This window comes from Gymnodraco acuticeps, unplaced genomic scaffold (genome assembly GCF_902827175.1).
Source record: "Gymnodraco acuticeps unplaced genomic scaffold, fGymAcu1.1, whole genome shotgun sequence".
In the NCBI taxonomy this organism is placed as follows: domain Eukaryota; kingdom Metazoa; phylum Chordata; class Actinopteri; order Perciformes; family Bathydraconidae; genus Gymnodraco; species Gymnodraco acuticeps.
The window spans coordinates 71,467-95,756 of record NW_022989846.1 but is presented as its reverse complement, the minus strand read 5'-3'; the positions used below and the strand labels follow the sequence as shown (position 1 = coordinate 95,756).

Sequence of the window (24,290 nt, the reverse complement as noted above, 5' to 3'; positions counted from 1 at the left end):
TCCAAAAATATTAATAATTCGAGAGAAGATCGAGAGTTTTTATCGCTTGAAATAACGAAAAGGGAAAAGGACATCCCTCTGTTGGAGGGGCAAAGGAGTCTGGTGGGATTATTTGTTGCTGATCGTTTCCCCGACATCGGCGGTGCCTGCTACAGGACAACACGGAACGTACGCGATTTGGACGCGATGAGCCGTGCTAGTGGAGCACGCGCGTGAGCTGCGAGCACCAGAGCCTCGCAGCGGCGAAACTGAGGCTCCGTGGTAAAATGTGGTAACATGAAGAGCCGCTTGGGAGCCGAAACAGCCGGCGCTTTAATGCCCCGGCCACACGAGGACGAAAACGGCTAAACGCAGGATTAACGCAAACGCAATTGCAAAAAAGCTTCCGTCCACACGCAATAGTCATCCGGATAGTGTCTGTTCACACGAGACCGCTCCGTTTAGCTCCAACCGCTGGAGAAGCTGCAGTACATATGCCGAGCCTGTACGTGGCGCTGTAACTTCCTCCACAAAAGCAGCGAAGAAGCATGGTTGTCATGGTTGCCCTTCTGTTTATTCTCCGCGGTGGGGGCCGAGGGAACCGGGCAGAGTTTTTCGCCAGTCAACGTGTATTAAAGTTTAAATCTTCCGACAAAATTATAAAAGTGCCGGTCAAAGGTCTTCTTTGTTATTTATTGAGCTTTAAAACAAATGAATAACGACTCTATATAATATAATAATAAAATACACGGAGCCTCTCTTTTTCCTCCCTCTCTTCGGACAGCGTCAGTGTCTGTCTCATGCAGCAGCTGATCCAGTAATGAGTGACCCGGCCGACAGTAAAAATAAACATATTTATAACTAGTTTAGGTTTGAGAGGTGTCTCCGTCCTGTCAGAAAGACTTCACTCGCGTTTAGGTCCATATCGAGAGAAAGATAAATAATCTGAATTCAGTGTGCAGTTTACTTTGACGCGGGGGTGAGCAGCAGAGGCGGGGCTATTGCCTCATCATTATCAGAAAATGATCGTATAGGGCGTACACACGGAGCTGTTTGACCCCCCAGAGCGTTGCGTATGCCGTTCTATCCACCTTGGGACCCGTTATCGTTTCCGCAGTCGTTTAGTGCCGTATTCGGTCGTCCTCGTGTGGCCGAACGGTCTATATGACACTAAACAGTAACGCAAACGACCGTTTTCGTCCTCGTGTGGCCGGGGCATAAGTGAGCCGAGCCAAATGATCCGGCTCACTAACGTAAAAAGATAGTATCTATAAGGACGGCTCAAGTCAATAGCCCCCGCTCTCGGGGTGGACGCCCTCTCAGCCCAAAGCAAAAAGAGAGGGTTTCATTCAAGAGGGTAAACTTCACGGACGAAGTACAGTAGCCAGGATTTGCCGATACAGGAGATGTTATAAAACCGTTCCTTTTCTGCAGAGCTGACGCACAATAAAGCTGTGAAAAAGTGGCGTTCTCCAACAAGAAGACACGCACCGCTCTGAGAGCACTTTACCAGGAGGAGGTGAGAAACACACTTTGAGAATCAACAAAGAAAGGCCCATTTCTCTGGGAAGTAAGTGGTCAAATACAGATGTGAGTGCTTTGGAAGACGCCTGCCGAACAGACAGAGAGGTAGAAATACAACATGGGTTTCTACTGATGTGTAATCTCGTTATACTCTGTGTATAATGACAATAAAAGGCTTTAACTTTAAACTTACTGCACGCTCCCATTAAAATAAAATAAGATGGGTGATTTCACTTTAAAGTTGTGCTATACTCTTGCTAATTTAACAACATAAAAACACCTCATCAAAACACCTCGTCAAAACAAAGCTCTTCAGAAAAAAATAAATGCACATATCTAGTTCCACTTCTACGTTGTGCTAATTAATAATACATTGGATTTTTATAGCGCTTTTCCTAGTGCTCAAAGACGCTTAAATTAAGCTTTAATTACCCATATTTGCATCAAAGTGAGTCTTTACATAAGGGTTTTCCTTCCTCTTTCTCTGCTGTAAAATACTCTTCTACTTTGGACAACATTCAGGAAAGTTTTCCCAAAAGTAAAGCCATTAAATCTCGATGGCCCCCTCGTGGCTCCGGCTGTACGTTTGATTTGAAACGCAGCCGACTTTTCTATGAACGGAGTACGCATTTTAAAAGTCAATCATGTCTCGTAGACTGCGGGAAGCCAAACATCGTGATGGGGATTAATTGTTCAGCCATGCTTAACGGTCTCAAGTCTGTTTTAACACTGAAAGCATCTGGGGAGAGGAGGAAACTGGAGGATATGAAAACAGGAATCTCCACTGAGAGGGAGGAGATGAAAGCAGACTTCTGTGTCATTGAGTCTGTTGAGCACAAATCATCGTGAGGATTAGTTTATGTTGGAGCTGTATTACACCCCCACACCCAGTCTGCGATATATAAAACACGGCTTTATGAGTTTACACCCATTTGTACAATTTGGACAGATCAGCCTTTGTTCTGGCGAGGCACCCGCAGCAGTTTATGAACTATCTGGGTGAATGCCTCTGATTTACTGATCTTCACAGATACACAATACCAAATGCAATAAAAAGCTACTCCTATGACGTCTCCACCTTGTGGGCTTTGGCAACTCCCTTTTGTTTTTGGACAGCAGTGATGATGGGATGGATAAGAGGTCGAGGAGCACACGTGTTCTGATAAGGGCGAAACTCTGAGGCCAGTAGATATGAAAAATGATCTTGAGTGGGAGAAAGTGAGGGACTGTCTGTGAAGAGGACTAACATAGCAGAGAGTGTGGATTAGGATAGAAAAGGATTATATTTCAACAACTATCATACTGATTTTAATCCTCAGAAAGGATGTTATAGAGAGCTGCAGGATGTTGTATTTCTGTAGAGGAACCTGAAGGCAGCATATACCACCGCTAAGCTAAAGGCAGCTAATATTGGGCTGTAAAGGAACTACAGCACGGTCACATGACTTCACGTCACCACCGCTAAGCTAAAAGCGGCTAATGTTGGGCTATAAAGGAACTACACACAATCACATGACTTCACATCACCACCGCTAAGCTAAAGGCGGCTAATGTTGGGCTATAAAGGAACTACAGCACGGTCACATAACTTCACGTCACCATCGCTAAGCTAAAGGTGGCTAATGTTGGGCTGTAAAGGAGCTACAGCATGGTCACATGACTTCACGTCACCACCGCTAAGCTAAATGTGGCTAATGTTGGGCTATAAAGGAACTACAGCACGGTTACATGACTTCACGTCACCACCGCTAAGCTAAAGGTGGCTAATGTTGGGCTATAAAGGAACTACAGCACGGTCACATGACTTCACGTCACCACCGCTAAGCTAAAGGAGGCTAATGTTGGGCTATAAAGGAACTACAGCACGGTCACATGACTTCACGTCACCACCGCTAAGCTAAAGGAGGCTAATGTTGGGCTATAAAGGAACTACAGCACGGTCACATGACTTCACGTCACGACCGCTAAGCTAAAGGTGGCTAATGTTGGGCTATATAGGAACTACAGCACGGTCACATGACTTCACGTCACCACCGCTAAGCTAAAGGAGGCTAATGTTGGGCTATAAAGGAACTACAGCACGGTCACATGACTTCACGTCACCACCGCTAAGCTAAAGGAGGCTAATGTTGGGCTATAAAGGAACTACAGCACGGTCACATGACTTCACGTCACCATCGCTAAGCTAAAGGTGGCTAATGTTGGGCTATAAAAGGAACTACAGCACGGTCACATAACTTCACGTCACCACCGTTAAGCTAAAGGAGGCTAATGTTGGGCTATATAGGAACTACAGCACGGTCACATGACTTCACGTCACCACCGCTAAGCTAAAGGCGGCTAATGTTGGGCTATAAAGGAACTACAGCACGGTCACATGACTTCACGTCACCACCGCTAAGCTAAAGGAGGCTAATGTTGGGCTATAAAGGAACTACACACAATCACATGACTTCACGTCACCACCGTTAAGCTAAAGGAGGCTAATGTTGGGCTATATAGGAACTACAGCATGGTCACATGACTTCACGTCACCACCGCTAAGCTAAAGGTGGCTAATGTTGGGCAAAAGTTTAGTCGTCTCATTTAGACACGTGTTAACAAACGCAGTTTTTACTTTACAGACCTTATTTCAGGCTAACAACCAAAAACAGACTCAGGAAACCGTTAGGCGCTTTCACACTGGAGTACTTTTCCCCCCGAACTAGGCCGATAGGGGGGGGAGATTTGGTTTCACACCAAAAAGGATCTGGAACTAGTCCCTAGTTCCAGATCCTTTTCACCCCCAGAGAGTCCCTGCTAGAGAGGTGGTACTTTCCTGAGTAGGAAATGGTTCGTGGGTGTGTCGGCCACACTAACAAGTTCTGATTGGCTGGGCGAATTGCAAACCACGTCCCGTAAAACTACGAAAATGTTTGTGAATCCAAAGCAGAAGAAGAAGAAGTGACGTCAGCGGCTTCATTTGCCTGATCCTCCCTCAGGGACTTATTCCGGTGAGAACGCGATGTACTAGATAGTTCGAGGGACTAAAGAGTTCGGGGGGAACAAGTACCGGGGACAAGTACCGGCTAAGTACTTGGTGTGAAAGCGGCTATTGACTTCCAGTGCTTAAATTATGACTCATTCCTGCACCACTCTATGTTAAAAACAGCAACTTTTTGCACCTACTGACCAACAATGGCACACATCACAAGATCTACAGGGGGCAAGGTGTTTATAGAAGATGCCAATTCATGTTGACGCAACAAACAACAACTAATAGCTTACTAGGTAAAGGAAAACAAGATTAAACAACATCATACATCGGTAAATTGTAGTGACACCACCTGACGCTCCTCTCCACAAAGGAAGACATGGAAATGTTGGATTTATAAAAGCACTCGTGGGCAGATTTGCCTTTTCAGAGTCAGGTTGGCCCAATTAGAGATGTGGAGGACAAAGAAGGTCAACACTTGTGTGTGTGTGTGTGTGTGTGTGTGTGTGTGTGTGTGTGTGTGTGTGTGTGTGTGTGTGGTCCCGCAGGCATCTTCAGTTTTCAAGGATACGTTTCTTCCCATGGCAACAATCTCTTTATGTTTCTTTCATAAAGCACGCACACCGACACATGACGCACCGCATCACTGAGGCACCGTGGGGATGTCATTGACTTCACAAGGACACACACACACACACACATATAATCTCCATATTTAAGAGGCGGAAAAGAGAATGTTTGCACTATATATCACTTATCTTCAACTAACAACTATCTTCCTCAATGTTCAGTATCAATGAAAAGGCCGATTACTTTTTATATCAATCGTTCAATCTATAAGACAGAAAGTATGAAGAAATGTCCCTCCCAGTTCCTAAAAGTTCAAAGATAACGACTCAAATATGATATTAAACCTAGAAAAAGGAGAAAATCTACATTTTTGTGAGGCCGAAAACAGCACTTTCTCCCCTTTATGTGTAAAATATGACTTTTTGATAATCAGAATAGGGTCAGTTGTGTTTTGAGTGGAGAATATCTTTTAATTATGTAATACCATCACAGCAAAAAAGATTACAGTCATATAAACTTGAAAATAACGTAATCGATGAATTGGTTTGTTCCTAAATTGACAGCAAATGACTCCTTTTCGCTCGACAATAGCTAACATGCTAACACTACTTATTAATGTATTATTTATAGTGTAGAATATATAGAAAAACCTTTTATGGCATATATATTTCCACCAAAGAAAGCCCAGGATCATATCTGACCAGGAAATGTCACCAGAATACGTCATTTATCCCGGGGGGAAATTGGATATCGAGCCCACTGTTAACCAAATGAGGAAGAGGAGGAGGAGGAAGAGCCACACATGCTCTGCTCCAAAAGGGAAAGTCCTCTCCAGATTCCAACTCCCAGCATGAGTCAGTGGTCAGGTGCTCCAATGATAACACGGGAGCCCGGGGATTGTCCACCAAAAGGTTGACGTAACCACATTTCTTGATAAGCAAAATATTTTCATGATTCACTGATAATTTATGTGAGTAATTTGAGGTGAATTCCCATGAAAATGCTTCACAGTAACAGGAACGACCATGTCCAGAATGAAGACACCAACTCTAACCTTTGCTATTGATGGAAACCAGTTTTTAAACATATAAAAAGCATGATCAGAACCACAAAACTGCATTCCGGGCATCCCAAAAAAGAGGACACATTCTGCTCATTTACAGGTTCATAGTATGTAGAGTCTCTACTTTAAAGAGTCCTCTCCTGTTGATGTTCAGGTGTATATCAGTATGTAGTGTCTCTACTTTAAAGAGTCCTCTCCTGCTGATGTTCAGGTGTATATCAGTATGTAGTGTCTCTACTTTAAAGAGTCCTCTCCTGCTGATGTTCAGGAGTATATCAGTATGTAGTGTCTCTACTTTAAAGAGTCCTCTCCTGCTGATGATCAGGTGTATATCAGTATGTAGTGTCTCTACTTTAAAGAGTCCTCTACTGCTGATGTTCAGGTGTATATCAGTATGTAGTGTCTCTACTTTAAAGAGTCCTCTCCTGCTGATGTTCAGGTGTATATCAGTATGTAGTGTCTTTACTTTAAAGAGTCCTCTCCTGCTGATGTTCAGGTGTATATCAGTATGTAGTGTCTCTACTTTAAAGAGTCCTCTCCTGCTGATGTTCAGGTGTATATCAGTATGTAGAGTCTCTACTTTAAAGAGTCCTCTCCTGCTGATGTTCAGGTGTATATCAGTATGTAGTTTCTCTACTTTAAAGAGTCCTCTCCTGCTGATGTTCAGGTGTATATCAGTATGTATTGTCTCTACTTTAAAGAGTCCTCTCCTGCTGATGTTCAGGTGTATATCAGTATGTAGTGTCTCTACTTTAAAGAGTCCTCTCCTGCTGATGTTCAGGTGTATATCAGTATGTAGTGTCTCTACTTTAAAGAGTCCTCTCCTGCTGATGTTCAGGTGTATATCAGTATGTAGTGTCTCTACTTTAAAGAGTCCTCTCCTGCTGATGTTCAGGTGGATATCAGTATGTAGTGTCTCTACTTTAAAGAGTCCTCTCCTGCTGATGTTCAGGTGTATATCAGTATGTAGTGTCTCTACTTTAAAGAGTCCTCTCCTGCTGATGTTCAGGTGTATATCAGTATGTAGTGTCTCTACTTTAAAGAGTCCTCTCCTGCTGATGTTCAGGTGTATATCAGTATGTAGTGTCTCTACTTTAAAGAGTCCTCTCCTGCTGATGTTCAGGTGTATATCAGTATGTAGTGTCTCTACTTTAAAGAGTCCTCTCCTGCTGATGTTCAGGTGTATATCAGTATGTAGGGTCTCTACTTTAAAGAGTCCTCTCCCGCTGATGTTCAGGTGTATATCAGTATGTAGTGTCTCTACTTTAAAGAGTCCTCTCCTGCTGATGTCCAGGTGTATATCAGTATGTAGGGTCTCTACTTTAAAGAGTCCTCTCCCGCTGATGTTCAGGTGTATATCAGTATGTAGGGTCTCTACTTTAAAGAGTCCTCTCCTGCTGATGATCAGGTGTATATCAGTATGTAGTGTCTCTACTTTAAAGAGTCCTCTCCTGCTGATGATCAGGTGTATATCAGTATGTAGTGTCTCTACTTTAAAGAGTCCTCTCCTGCTGATGTGTATGACAAAACTATGACGTCAAACTTGCAGAAAGAAGGAGTCATGGTGCTTCATTTCACCAAATAAAGATAATCAAGGATCTGAAGAACAGAGCTGCGTGTAATGTCTGTAAAATCATCATTTTTAGTAATTGTGGAAACTCCAGCTCATCTTATCAATTCCCATTCATAGTAACTGATAACACTTATAATCCTGATCAGATAAAACACAAACCATAAGGAATTTAGTTTGGTTTCTGCAATAAAGCTTTCATTCTTGTACCGGGTATACGCAGCAATCCTGAAGTCACATGGAAGACCTTTTAAGACCCTTTCCATACATTTTAAGACCTCATCGCCACTGCGAGTTTTAACCGGTTACCTTGGCGACACACTTTACCTCACATTGACTATATACAGTATTGATGTCCTTCCTCCTTATCTTCCAACCATTTGGACGCAGACTTGCATTTCCCCATAACGATGTTGCTTAGCAACCGGCGTAAACGGAGCTTCGCGCTATCAAGCAGTGAGCGTGCGACGTCCTATTCAGATGACGTCAAACCCAACGGGATTCCATCAATAAACTACACAGAATCACACGACACACCTACGCCATGATTACATTCAGGCAGACTGTAGAATACAACCTCTTTGGACCATTTATATACTTATTGAAAACAAGCTACAAAATGTAACACCTTGGAAAATGCCCTTTAATACTTTTTAATAGCCTTAACTTTCGCTAAATTGATTTATCAACTTTTAATACTTTTTAAGACCCCGCGGACGCCCTGCTGTATGTCTGATTGACATCAAGGTGGCGTATAACTGTATCTTAATTACTTAAAACAACAATAATCTCAGTTTTGGCAACAAATCTGATCCCCGAGTGTTGAGTGTGACATAAAAGCGTGTTTCTGTTGAGTGTGTGAGGATGAACAGTTGTGTGGTTATGACTGCTATAGCACAGATGGATCGCTGATTTAAACGTGGACTTGGATGTTAAGAAATTATGCTGCAGGCCCTTCGCCATAAATAAGATTCATTAAGACGCGGATTAATGCTCATTTCATATTATCGCCATCTTTTCTCATCAGGGCACTTTCTGAATGAATCAATACTGGTCCTGGCGGTGATTATAGCTGATGGATCAGAGCCGGGCCGCCCTCTTAATGTGCCGATGCTCCATCAACATGACTCCGGATCACTCTTATTCATCATAATAGGGAAGGACATGGGGCTTATGGAAACCTTCGCTTCCCCGCAGCATCGTTAAGGTGAGCGATGGAGGATACAGGCTGTCACTCCGCCTCACAGTCACTCATCAGAGGAGGAGGAATCATGTTCAGAAGGTCTCTCTTTCATTAATCCACACACTGAAGGAAGGCGACCTACTGAAAACATAAGTGACCTTGGGATAACACACACACACACACACACACATCCCGTGACACTGACAGACAGATGCTGGGAAACAGATTTTCTCGACAGACATTAGTCTTTTCCGCCCGTGTTTGTTCCTGCATGGATCACATAGTGGAAGATGTGAGCCAGATGCTCAGCTGTCTGCAGACTAGACTGCGTTACCCAACACTGCAACTGAACCACGCTTTCTCTGGCAACTTTTAAAGAAATAAATCCCACACATTTGGCATCAGAAAACCTTACTATAGGACTTTAATGAGCCAACGTTGAGGTAGTGATAAAGACAGACATGCTAGCGGGGCTTTCTGTGTGTTTTAGGAAGATAGCATTCTACAGATTCCCCTGAAGAGACCCTTAGCTTATAGGAAAACCTTTATTATATCACCACATTCCTACCTAGCCTGTTACAAAATGGGTGCTCAATCACCTTGGAAAGAAGCGCTTTAAGGTTTGTAAAGTGAGGAGACGCTGCCATCTGCAGGCCAGCGAGAGACCTCCAGAAAATAATGCAAACAAATTGAGGTGGCTTTATGAGACGTGAACAGTGTGTGCTCTGGATGCCACCTTGATGCTATATTTTAAATGATATCATAAAAGCATTAATAATACCATAAACTACTACAGTCAATATTTATTCAAGCTCACAATCCACTTTACTACTTTAACGGACTACTTAAAGCAGATGAGTCTGTAGTCAGGGTTAAACTGAACGAATGATTTCAAAAGGACAGTATGAACAATGCAATGGATGGTTCTTTCCGTAATAGGCTTTATAAACTGCTTATATATATAAAATCTAAATGTATAATCAGTACAAAAAAACATGTACCAATTTCTCTTTTTTGTTTATTACTGTATTGATGTTTACCCAAAAAACACATTGTATTGGTGTCATCTAAAAGATTTGCAATGACATCGTTATATATTTCGTTAAATACGACACTGTTGATGCCAAGCGAGATTTCAGAACGAGACTTCCTGAGTTAGACGAGACAAGAGAGAGTAAAGTGTTATTTTTAGGCTCCTTTCCATAATTTTGTCAGACAGATAGCAATCTGAGGCTTTCAGTGGTCGACTTAAACATTTAACAGACGTATATTTTGACGTTGCACTATTACACGGAATGAAAACATAGCAGCTGCCAATTATTGGACTACTTTCAAAACATTTTTAAACCTACTTAGCCTTAAGAGACAAAAACATGGGAAAATAAGGTCCCGTTTAAATACAAAAATCCCCCTTTAACTGACAGAATCACCTGGATTTCATGCGTCCTAAAGGACATTCCTTCACTGAGGGAGGGGGGATCATTAATTGCCCCTGGTGGCGTTTTTATGGAGTTTTGGAAATGGCTGGATGGCTGCAGTAAAGCAAAAGAAAACGATGGAAGAAAGAGAGTCGACAGAGACTGAGTGTGGAGAGAGACCCCATGAGGGCACCACCTTCATCCGTTCAGAGAACATATGGATGTCTGCCTCACATCTGAGCCCCCGGGGTCAAAGAGAGAATATATCAGCACACTGAAGGACATAAATCTCAGAGCGCTGAGCCACCCATCGTCTGCAAACCAGGCTAAATTAAATCTCTTATAACATGGATTTTATTTAATATATGAGGTCGCTCAGCTGCAACAAAGCTGACGCTAAACGAGGAGATTTCTCTCGTTAAAAATGGGTTGTCTGGAAGTAATTTGAACAAGATAAATCAATGTGTCCCCTCTAATGTTGGAATTAGAGTTTGAGCACTTAACTCCAGTATAGATGATCACACAGCACAAGTGTTGTTGTGTTCATGATGACTTTTGCCGCGGCACTGAATGGGACAAGCTAACATGCAATGTTGGCTAGATTTAAAAGTGATTGTTTAGTTGCTAAATCCAACACACACTGAAGCTCCGGTGGACTTGCAACTCCAGGATAAAAGGAGTTTTTGTCAATGGAGTCTGGCAGCTATGAAAGGCTAAGAGGTAAAACTGTCCAAATGTTCCTAGCGTACCACTAATGAAGATATTTAAAGGTCCCATGTCATGCTTTTCTGGTTAGTACCCGTCCCCTTGTATGTTATGAAGGTTTGTATGCATGTAAACGGTGTGCAGAGTAAAAACCCTCAAAGTGCACCCTGTAGCGAGTAAAACTCTAACACAGAAAATACCTCCCCAAAACGCCTCGTTGGAGATACATCACTGTCCATTGATTCTTCCGGGTACGTATGATGACGAAATGGACCAATCCGTGGAGCCGTTACGTTACGTCCGCGGAGCCGTTACGTTAAGCCCCCGCTGATTGGTCCAAATTGACCAATCCACGACTTCCTCACACACTCAGTGCAGGCAGCTCTGCTGATCTCTCCTCCCTGGCTGCAGGCTGATAACAGACAGTTGGGATCGCGGCGAAATTCTCTCTGCAGACCCGTTCTCTCTGCAGACCCATTCTCTCTGCAGACCCATTCTCTCTGCAGACCCGTTCTCTCTGCAGACCCATTCTCTCTGCAGACCCGTTCTCTCTACAGACCCGTTCTCTCTACAGACCCATTCTCTCTGCAGACCCATTCTCTCTGCAGACCCATTCTCTCTACAGACCCGTTCTCTCTACAGACCCATTCTCTCTGCAGACCCATTCTCTCTACAGACCCATTCTCTCTGCAGACCCATTCTCTCTGCAGACACATTCTCTCTACAGACCCGTTCTCTCTGCAGACCCATTCTCTCTACAGACCCATTCTCTCTGCAGACCCATTCTCTCTGCAGACCCATTCTCTCTGCAGACCCATTCTCTCTGCAGACACATTCTCTCTACAGACCCGTTCTCTCTACAGACCCATTCTCTCTGCAGACCCATTCTCTCTGCAGACACATTCTCTCTACAGACCCGTTCTCTCTACAGACCCATTCTCTCTGCAGACCCATTCTCTCTACAGACCCATTCTCTCTGCAGACCCATTCTCTCTGCAGACACATTCTCTCTGCAGACACATTCTCTCTACAGACCCGTTCTCTCTGCAGACCCATTCTCTCTGCAGACCCATTCTCTCTACAGACCCGTTCTCTCTACAGACCCGTTCTCTCTGCAGACCCATTCTCTCTGCAGACCCCATTCTCTCTACAGACCCATTCTCTCTACAGACCCGTTCTCTCTGCAGACCCGTTCTCTCTACAGACCCATTCTCTCTGCAGACCCATTCTCTCTACAGACCCATTCTCTCTGCAGACCCATTCTCTCTGCAGACCCATTCTCTCTGCAGACCCATTCTCTCTGCAGACCCATTCTCTCTACAGACCCGTTCTCTCTGCAGACCCGTTCTCTCTGCAGACCCATTCTCTCTGCAGACCCATTCTCTCTGCAGACCCATTCTCTCTGCAGACCCATTCTCTCTACAGACCCATTCTCTCTGCAGACCCCTTCTCTCTGCAGACCCATTCTCTCTGCAGACCCGTTCTCTCTGCAGACCCGTTCTCTCTACAGACCCGTTCTCTCTGCAGACCCGTTCTCTCTGCAGACCCGTTCTCTCTGCAGACCCGTTCTCTCTGCAGACCCGTTCTCTCTGCAGACCCGTTCTCTCTGCAGACCCGTTCTCTCTGCAGACCCGTTCTCTCTGCAGACCCGTTCTCTACTGCAGACCCGTTCTCTCTGCAGACCCGTTCTCTCTGCAGACCCGTTCTCTCTACAGACCCGTTCTCTCTGCAGACCCGTTCTCTCTGCAGACCCGTTCTCTCTGCAGACCCGTTCTCTCTGCAGACCCGTTCTCTCTGCAGACCCGTTCTCTCTGCAGACCCGTTCTCTCTGCAGACCCGTTCTCACTGCAGACCCGTTCTCTCTGCAGACCCGTTCTCTCTGCAGACCCGTTCTCTCTGCAGACCCGTTCTCTCTGCAGACCCGTTCTCTCTGCAGACCCGTTCTCTCTGCAGACCCGTTCTCTCTGCAGACCCGTTCTCTCTGCAGACCCGTTCTCTCTGCAGACCCGTTCTCTCTGCAGACCCATTCTCTCTGCAGACCCATTCTCTCTACAGACCCGTTCTCTCTGCAGACCCATTCTCTCTACAGACCCGTTCTCTCTGCAGACCCGTTCTCTCTGCAGACCCATTCTTTCTACAGACCCATTCTCTCTGCAGACCCATTCTCTCTGCTGACCCATTCTCTCTACAGACCCGTTCTCTCTGCTGACCCATTCTCTCTACAGACCCGTTCTCTCTGCAGACCCGTTCTCTCTGCAGACCCGTTCTCTCTGCAGACCCGTTCTCTCTGCAGACCCGTTCTCTCTACAGACCCATTCTCTCTGCTGACCCATTCTCTCTACAGACCCATTCTCTCTGCTGACCCATTCTCTCTACAGACCCATTCTCTCTGCTGACCCATTCTCTCTACAGACCCGTTCTCTCTGCAGACCCGTTCTCTCTGCAGACCCGTTCTCTCTGCAGACCCGTTCTCTCTGCAGACCCGTTCTCTCTACAGACCCATTCTCTCTGCTGACCCATTCTCTCTACAGACCCATTCTCTCTGCTGACCCATTCTCTCTACAGACCCATTCTCTCTGCAGACCCGTTCTCTCTGCAGACCCGTTCTCTCTGCAGACCCGTTCTCTCTGCAGACCCGTTCTCTCTGCAGACCCATTCTCACTGCAGACCCATTCTCTCTACAGACCCATTCTCTCTGCAGACCCGTTCTCTCTGCAGACCCATTCTCTCTGCAGACCCATTCTCTCTACAGACCCGTTCTCTCTGCAGACCCGTTCTCTCTACAGACCCATTCTCACAGCGTTTATCAACCTTTTTCTTTCTCAATATCAAGCCACACTTATTGTTTTTACTTCGGCTGTGACTTTGTGTGTGCTCAGAGTGAGTTTGGCTGTGTTTCGCTGTGTATCGCTAAACAAGGAAACAACACCTCCACGGAGCTCAGCGCGATTCACAACGTCCCGACCAATCAGAGCACACTGTGCTCACAGGGAGGGTGGGGGCTGGAGCTATTGGAGCTACAACGAGCCGTTAAAGGCAGAGAGGGAAATTCAGTGAATACACGTAGTTTACAGAGATGCTGAGAAACCAATGTGAGTTTGGAAAATTGCACAATATAAATCTATTCTAGTAGACCTCAACAATAGAATTATGATCAGTGGAAATGGCCATGACATGGGACCTTTAAGCTGTCTGAAATACTTCACTGGATTTAACTGACACTTCTACCCAAAGTGATTTACAAAAGGTGCATTCAGCCATGAAGAAGCACACTCAAAAGAGCAAGAATCCTGCAGGAACATGAGCTCCACATGTACTCAATTCATCCGTAGCAGCACATAGCTTAGCTTCGTGCTGCTGCGTTTCTAAAAACTGATGTAGGTAATACTGTGATGGGGAGAAGTACCTCATATAATCCCACTTCTAAAACATAGCTGTGGATCAAGAGGAGATAAGACATGTGTGACCTGCAGAGTTTCAGGTGAATAATGAGGCGAATTATCTACAAATGTTGCAGTAGTTCAAACGTAAGTAAATAGGATTTGCAGCATTAGTTTGGAAGTAGCACAAGAATCCAAACACCGAAACAAAAGTGGGTCGAGATCAGTGTTTCTCATACCAAGGACCACTTAACCAATACAAAAACACACCTAACTTCCCAAATATCCCAAAACAAAAAGGTCTGCTTCCCACTCCAACAGTTCATAACAAATGACAGCTTAACGTGACCTATATCGCCTCGTTCACACATTGAATCAACAACACAACTACGGATTCTACAAGCATTTCGTTCATATGCGATTTAAAATGCTACATTTATTACGGAGTTTATGTCCGAGCCGACAGACTCACAGATCGTTGGCTCCTGAGAGAAATGCAAAAAACACACCGCTTGAAGTACGAAACAAACCTCCACTGCCACCGATACTAGTCATTTTTAAACAATTTGAGAAACCCTTTGAATTTATCATTTATTTATTTCAAATGTGACATTTTACCAATATACTCTCGGGCTTCTAGGGTCTCGCTCCCGGACCACCAGAAGTCCGCACACCACATTTTGAGAAACACTGGTCTAGTTTCAACACAAACACCCTTGATTTGGTTTCTCTTTGGCACAGCTACTAATTATATTTCGACCTGAGAATATGTGTCCCTTCAGCTCAGCGTTGAGTGTGTGTCTCACCTTTGGTTGAACATGCCTCTGAAGTTGTAGTTGGCTCTGTAGTTGGGCATAGGTTTAGGGTCCAGAGGGCGGTAGATGGCCGGCTCCCCTCTCTTCATGGCCAGACCGTTCAGCTCCACTGTGGGTGTTATACTGCCTAAAGACAGTCAAACACACGCATGAGAATCAGGGGTAGACATTAAGGGTAACATTCCTCTGGCCCGGTAAGAAAATTAGCAATAGTAATTTATGCACAAACTACATTACTACTTGTACTACAACATCATCAGTTCTTCCTCATTTTCCTCAATTGTTCATATTTGGTTATCATTATTACGAGTATTATTATTTGTATAATGCGCTTTCTGCCTTCCTGTCATCAGGAGTTAGAAATGTAATGGCGATGTAATAGATTAGAACTGCTGGGACATTTCCCTATAGCGAATATACCTTTATATTCTCTTCACTTACTTGTCAGCATAGGTCGGCATTGATGTACAGAGCCGACAAAGGACCTTGATTATATTGGCATCATGTTGAAGCCAACTCCATCGATCAAGCTGACTGAAACTTTCTCTCCCTCTTCTTCTCATACTCCCTGTCACTCTCCTTTAACTCCTCCGGTTATGCTGCCGGGGTGTCTAAATAGTGCTTCCGGGCCAGCGGGCCATTTATAATGTTGAGCCCTGAGAATATGTGTACATTAAAAGCATGTTTTAATATGAGAGTGTGTGTCGCCTACAAATGGGTTATTCCAAAATACCCAGTGGCTTTAGAGCTTCACCTAGACCAGTGTTTCTCAAACTTCTCAAAGGACCACTTAACCAATAAAAAAACACTCGCGGACCACCTAACTCCACAAATATCCCAAAACACATCGTTTTTCTAGAACAGATTACAAATCGCCTGAAAATGGTACAAACAGGTGGTGACATGTGTGACGAAGGTGTTGCACTGGGCTATTCTTTCACACACAGTGACGTCACGAGCTACCCACAATGCAACGCGCGCCATATATATATATATATAAATACGCCATTTTCCTGGAGGTGCTAATATCCTGGAGGTGCAAATATAAACAGCTAGCTAACGTAGCCAGGCAGAGCGCACTAGGTTTTATTTCTGAATTAACGACCGAAGAAATCGCTGCATGTCTTCGGATTACATCTCTGGACTTGAGGGGTGTGCTCTAGGTCGTTACCAGCGTACACTAGAGCTGTGTGGGTTTTCCGATTGCCCTTACAGACTGCCTGCAGATGTATGGAAAAACGAACCTCGAAAGTGGCCTTCGTCGATTTTGGCAGCATCTACGTCTATCTTCTGGAAACACCAGGTGAATACCCCACTTGTCACAATAATATTATCATGCCATTGCATATATGTGGTATTTTAGAGTTGACTAGATATTGATTAAGGCAATAGACTATGATATTCTGCTTGCACCTCGCGTGAAATGGCGGATACCGGAAGTACGGTGTCGCCCTCGGCCCAAAACCCGTATGTGTGTGTGAAAGAATATCATGCAATAGAAAGTGAAACTTAAGCTCGCTCCATTGCGGAGATATTCCCGCGAGAGTGCGGAAAATGTAAATGTATTTATATTAGGGCTGTCAAGTTAACGCGTTAACGCAAAAAAAAAATTAACGCCACTAATTATTTTAACGCGATTAACGCATGTGTATTTTTTGTCCTCGGCCGCCCCGTAGTTTCAGAGCGCATCGAGTTTAAAATACCATCTACAAGCTGATGCTGACAGCCCCGCTCCTGCCGCCCGCTTGTGGCAGACCACACTTCCACGCTCACCGGCAGGCACCGACTGGCTGTTGGGAGGACCGGGAGGGTGTGTGTATGTGTGGCCCGAGCGAGAGAGAGAGAGACCTTACGTGCCTTGTTGTTGTTAGCAACTGGTGCTAGCTAGCTGCGCTAACGGATCTAAGGAGCTGTTTAAATGAAAACAGAGGAGCGACATTTCGCCGACAACTGCGCCTTGACTTTATGCAGGAAGCCAGACAGTGGGACATTGTACGAGAAGTCAGCACACTCAGCACGGATAGTGCAACATGATTGCAGCGTCCAGGCAGCTCCCGTTCGAGCCTTCAGCCTTGAGTTGCACATAGCTCCAACGTGCGCACACACACACACACACACACACACACACACACACACACACACACACACACACACACACACACACACACACACACACACACACACACACACACACACACACACACACACACACACACACACACACACACACACACACACACACACACACACACACACACACACACACACACACACACACACACACACACACACACACACACACACACACACACACACACACACACCACACACACACACACACACAACACACACACACACACACACACACACACACACACACACACACACACACACACACACACACACACACACACACACACACACACACACACACACACACACACACACACACACACACACACACACACACACACACACACACACTTTGTATTGTATTATTGAATGAGAGAGGTTCCAGGTTGTTGTGTTTAATATTCATGAGATTATTTGTCATTGTTCAAATGATAATAAACATTAGCATAAAGCATATTTGTCCTCTCATATGTTGATAAGAGTATTAAAAACTTGAAAAATATTCCTCTAAGGTACATTTAGAACAGATCAAAAATGTGCGATTAATCGTGATTAACTATTTGAATCGACTGACAGCCCTAATTTATTTATTTCAAATGTGAAATGTTACCAATATACTCACAGACCACTAGGGGGCGCTCGAGAAGCACTGACCTAGACCTAGACCCATTGAAAGCCAAGCATTGTGATTAATAATGAAAGGATTATAAAGGCTGCACAGAAAAAGGAACTGACTGTGTGACACCCCAACATAATATAATATGGCTTCTTTAAAATGAGATATTCTGTATATTGGACTGTATTATTGTAATATGTAGGATGACCTTAAATATAACCCATCTTGTTTTTAACTTTTGTTATACCTGTGTTATTTACGTTCTCAGTGTTATTATTGATTTGATTTTTATACGTGTTTTCATATTCTCACGTTGAATTTCTTGGATTTGAGACCTTCTACATGTTGTGACCCCTTGTTAAAGAAACTGTTCATCTAAAATGGAGTACTAATGGATGTAAAGAGGAATGGGAGAAAATAACTAATAAAGAATAAGTAAAAAACAAAGCCAACCATTGACAAAGGATGTATGAAAAGTGTCTAATATCTGCAGATCTTAAAACTGCAAGACACGATACTCTCTGAAGCTCCAAATCTCCATGTTTTTATATGAGAATATCTGCAGCCTACAAATGAGTTATTTTAAAAATACCCTGTGGCTTTAGAGCTTCACCTAGAGGCCAAACTCCTGTTACGTCCAAAGCTGCTTTCTGAAGAGATGTATGAGGCCTCCACTTCTCCATATACACACTTTTACACCTCCACAAAACAAACAGTAGAGGGCACTAATGAACTTCAGGGAACAGCTTTTGACATGTGGTAGTGAGAGTTATACCCTTTCCCCACAGAATAGGCCCATATACAGTGTGCATGTTCCTCCACACAGGAAACCCTCAAAAGCACTTAGCGGTTGTGGTTCCAGTTAAAAGACTAACAAATGTTATATGAGGTTAAATGATGTATAAGTGTGTTGTTTTAATTGTTTTAATTTATTTATATGTTTCTAGGAAAGCGTTCTATAAATAAAATGCATTATTATTATTATTATTAAATAATGTAATTCTTACTCATTTTAAATACCATTTTGTATAATATTAGCAATTCCAGGTCAAACACACAGTGGTTTTAAAAGAAACCCTTCGCTTGTGTATTTTTAGTGATTTAAATTTGTTGAGGTCAGAGATGGTAGAAGTACTCACATCCTTTACTCAAGTAGAAGTACAGATACTCGTGTTTAAAGATACTCTGGTAAAAGTAGAAGTACTGACTAAACTTCTTTACTCAAGTCAAAGTAAAGAGGCTTTGAAATGTACTTCAGTAAAAAGTACCCATAACTAGCAGCAGTTTTAAAGAGTACCTGACCTCCCTTTATATTAATAGAACAATAATGTCATTGTTAGCTAATGAATGTTTCCATGCTGAACAACGGCAACATGACAACGTTTCCATTGGTCCCTCTTCTTTAGAGAAGACCAGGAAATGATGGATACACGGATCGTGTTCAAATCAATAGGCACGCAATGACTCTAAAGAATAATGATCACGCATCAAACACACATTCAGACTAAAGGAACCAGCTGTTTGGGAAATGTAAGAAGTAGAAAGTACAGGTATTTGAGTTCAACATGTAAGAAGTAGAAAGTACAGGTATTTGAGTTCAACATGTAAGAAGTAGAAAGTACAGGTATTTGAGTTCAACATGTAAGAAGTAGAAAGTACAGGTATTTGAGTTCAACATGTAAGAAGTAGAAAGTACAAGTATTTGAGTTCAACATGTAAGAAGTAGAAAGTACAGGTATTTGAGTTCAACATGTAAGAAGTAGAAAGTACAGGTATTTGTGTTCAACATGAGAGAAGTAGAAAGTACAGGTATTTGAGTTCAACATGTAAGAAGTAGAAAGTACAGGTATTTGTGTTCAACATGTAATACCAGAAACATGTACTTAAGTACAGTAACAAAGTATTTGTACTCCACTACTTCCCACCTGGTAGTTGTGTTTTAGTACCTGGGTTGCTGTTGATGTCCACTTTGGGGCAGCGGGGTGCGGGCCTTGGCAGGACGCTCTCCTCCAGAGCTTTAGCAGCTGTGGAGTGCTGAGACTTCTTGATGCTCGTTCCCTCCGCCTCCCACAGCTGATCCCCCAGAGTCAGCTGCACCGTGAAGATCTGCAGGGGACACACGGGAAACTACATTACCCACAATCCCTCTGGAGACACATGAACAATAATCATTTGTGAAAAGTCTCAAACAACGTCAAGGGAACCAATAGATATGAAATAAATAGGATTTAACATAATCCCTAGACCTTTTGAATTATATTCCAATTTTTACAATAGATTCAATTGTTCTGATATTTAAACAAATAAAACAAGTGCTATTTCTTTGGTTTGACAAGAGATGGAAGGAAATACCAGATCTACTGATATTAGTCAAACCACAGGAAACTACATTACCCACAATCCCTCTGGAGACACATGGTAGGAGCATGAACATGATCCCTAGACTTGTTAACTCATATTCCAACTTTTAAAATAGATACAATTGTTGTGATATAGATAAAGATGGTAGGAAATACCAGATCTATCACAGCACTAATGGAACTACATTACCCACAATCCCTCTGGAGACACATGGTAGGAGCATGACCTTTTAAATCATATGCCAACTTTTAAAATAGATTAAATTGTCGTGATATAAAGATGGAAGGAAATACCAGATCTAGTGATATTAGTCAAACCAGAATGTCCTGTGTTTCCTCACCTTAGCGTGTGCGGGGCCTCTCTCGTTGAGGAGCTTGTACTGCGGTTGGATCCGGTTGAAACGGGCTAACTCATTCACCAAACACATCGGAGTTTTCTCTTTAGGGTTTGCCATGTTCTCCTGGGGCGGGCCTGAAGAAAACACATTTCATTCAGAGGAACGGCACCAGAAACACAACGGGATGCCTGGACTATCATCATGGACTGATAGACATACACTACACCATATAGTAGAGTTCATTTTGTGGAGCATGTAGGTCAAAATGCATAATCGCTTCAATAGAAGACGCTGAAGAGATGTTAAGACTTCATTATTCATTAGAAATCAAATCAATGAATCACTTTGATTTACATTTGAAGCTTCTTTTGAGGTGTTCGATTGACGTAAAATATAAATATCAACATTATCTCTCGAGCTTCCTTCTCCTCCCCACATCCCATAATAAGCGTTTGGTTACCTGGCGATGTGGCAGACACAGGGTCGTCCCCATATCCGCCTGCAGGAGCGGGGCAGGCGGAGGTGGGGGGGCCGTTGAGGGCGGGGTGCAGACCGAGCGCTGCGGGGCTGGCCGCGGCCGGGGCTCCGGGGGCGGGGCCAGGACCAGCCAGGGCTGCTGAGGTCTGAACTTTCACTTGAGCCATGCTCTATTCCTGCAGGAAGACACACGCAGCATTATAACACGTATAGGGTCATACAGCAAAATGGCTAGTTACTTAACTGTACATCATCTAAATGTTATCTTTAATTTGATAGCGCTTTTCCTAATCAATCAATTAACAACTTTATTAATCCCGGAAGGGGCAACTTGGTTATGAGCATCTTATGTCTTGTTTATACATATTTTTATATATATTTTTATTTTGTATTCGGGAGTGTGGGAAACTGTATTTCCATCTCTCCGTCTGTTCACACAAACTGAAAGATTGACAATAAAGTTGACTTTGAAGACAGGCAGGAACATACAGGAAGAAAGCACACAATAAATAAGTTAGTAAATAATAAAGTTAAATCATGAATTTAGAAGTTTGAGTGCAGAGGGATGAATGATTTAGAAAAGCGATGTGTCTCAAGAGCAGGTAGAGCTTATCTAATCTCTACCTGTTTTTGTATTATTTGACTTTAACTATATATTTATTTGTTGTTCCTTTATTTTATCTTCACTATATCTGTAAAGCGTCTTTGAGCACCTGTAAAAGCGCTAACAAATTAAATCTATTATTATTATTACCTGCTCTTAAGATAAATGGCTTTTCAAAATCATCCATCCCTCTGCACTCAAACTCAAAGACGCTTATTGTAACACTTATAGTCAAAGTCATATAGGGATGCAGGATTTGGAAAAAACAACAAATAGCAATTATTTAGACTGATATTGCGATTACTAAATGATTTTAATATAAAATAATGAATAAAGATGTTTTATTAAGTCAGGAATATGATTTGAAGTATTCTTCTGCAGCTCCAAAATACATATTTTACCTGTAACAAATATTGCACCTCCTGCAATTTGAATATTTCACTAGCCCATATTGTGATTTTAATTACATTTTGATTACTTGTTAGCCCTAATGTCATCACACCTGCATTTCTCTGCATGTGTGTGAACATTATTGGGCAGCATCAGAACATCCAGCGGCTCACTTTGACAGACTTCTGCGTGCTAACGGACTTCAAACTGTGCGGCCCTCGGCCTATCTCACATTCTGATCCACTGGCAGCGAACACAGCGCACAATGAAGCTTTATCTGAAGGAGCTTTGCTCGTCTTTCTGCTGCTAAGCTCCCCGGAAAGGAAGAGAATCCTGCGAGCAAGACAATGGACGTTCAATCACTTCTGATTTGAGAGCAAAGTGAGGTACAAAGGCCGGCATCACATCCACTGAGACGAGGGTCCAACAACATTTACTTCCTAATCTTTCTGAGCATGCACGCAATGTTTTGGTGAATCTAAACACACTTTGCAAGATAAACACAATATGCCACCATGTTTTATATTAATGTAACATGCAATACATCGATTACAAAATGTACAAAGTTCATTCATCTGTTTATCAATATTCTAATTACTGTATATAGACTATTCTGCACAGTTTCTATCATATTCAGTTTTATTGTATTTACTTGTACTATTTTATCTGTGTTATTGTGTTGCACTGTTGGAGGAGCCTATGACCTAATATTTTCATTGTCATAACTACACTGTAGCTACGCACACATGACAATACAAGCCTTGAAACCTTGAAGTATCACAACATCTCGCCAGGAAAGCTCCACTCCTGGTTCACATTAATAAGAGGCTGCAGACACTGAAGGGAAATGAGGGGAATTCTTTTCACGTCCTCACAGGTCAGCTGCTCCCCTGGAGAGAAGACAGCCTGCAGTGCACACTTTGTGAGATGCTCGCTTTGAACCCTAACCCTCCAGGTGATGGGCAATACCTGAAATACCTCAAGTGAGTGCTAATTTAGGCAATAGTTAGAATGCAAACAGGTGTTAAACCAAACATAAGGACAGTTTTCAGGTGTTTTCATGAGCTTCACTCTGAAAGTATGGAATAATAGTGATGCATGTCCATTGTTTACACCTGAACACCATACTAGGACCGGTGTAAACAACAGAGCAGTTGCATGCCCATAAAAAATAACCTAAAATGCTATTTTTACTCTGCTCTGTGACCTTAATTCATTGCATGCTGTCTGTTTGCATCTGCGTGCATAATGCTGTTCTCAGTCTGCCTTGCTTTTCTTTCACGGCAGCATGCATGCGAAGCAAAGTGAATTCAATGCACGGTGGTCCCGCACAGTAACTTGAATAAGGAGGTGGTGTGTTCACTGACACAGCCTGTCTGCAGCCCCTACACTACAGCTTAGCAACAAGCTAACGTTACCAACGAGAAAACGACATTTCCTGCACATGTCAGCTGCTAAAAACAAAGCAGCAGAATTGGAAAGCATGCATACTGTCATGGGCATGTCAGTGGGGTTTCTCCCGGTGAATTTAGAGTAGAAATCCGCCCTGGAAAGGCTAGTTTAGCCGGTTAACGCTCATCATGGCTGATCGGCCGAGCACCCCTCTGCTAGCATCCACATACCGCCCCATCCTCCACCAAAGTATGCAGGATTTCAGGCCTAAAAACGGGATTTACAGACTGGCAAAAGCGTGGACAATAACCCAAAGACTGTAAATCAACACAGGGACAAACATTTGAGTGTATTTTTTACCTTTGTCCAGGGCCAGACCCCAGTTACACCTCCGACATTGGCAAACACTAAAGAGAACTGGATGGAAGAGGGGCAGACCAACTTATTTGTCTGGATACATATTACAAATTCGCCACTTTAAAGCTAAATGGCTGGTTATTTAACATATGTCATGTGTTAGGTGTGTGTTTTATCCATGTGGTTAGTGCTAAGCATAGTGTATCGCTAACGTGCCTTCATTACGGTTTAACGTGAATCCTGAATGAATCGGACACCCCCGCGGCGCTGGGAATGGTTCAGTCCGGGTTAGCTTGAAGCTGTGTAACTTCAGAATACAAATACATATTTTTTGTGATTAAATCATTTGATTTTACAATATATAATCTTATATACAAATAGAATAAATGTGTATTAACAATTACAAAATATAATATTATTAAAATCAATAATCCATAAATAA

At 43.1% G+C, this 24,290-nt stretch overlaps 1 protein-coding gene across 1 annotated transcript in view; it reads right to left on the bottom strand.

Annotated features, from left to right (window-relative positions):
- Positions 1 to 23,954, bottom strand: part of stau2 (staufen double-stranded RNA binding protein 2) — a gene marked incomplete at its 3' end in the record, with an annotated part of 77,373 nt that extends 53,419 nt beyond the window's left edge. The window contains 5 exon segments of the mRNA XM_034238835.1: positions 15,173 to 15,308; positions 19,877 to 20,036; positions 20,632 to 20,762; positions 21,089 to 21,281; positions 23,852 to 23,954. Coding sequence (XP_034094726.1) covers positions 15,173 to 15,308; positions 19,877 to 20,036; positions 20,632 to 20,762; positions 21,089 to 21,272 — 611 coding nt within the window.
- Between the last annotated feature and the right edge of the window lie 336 nt (positions 23,955 to 24,290).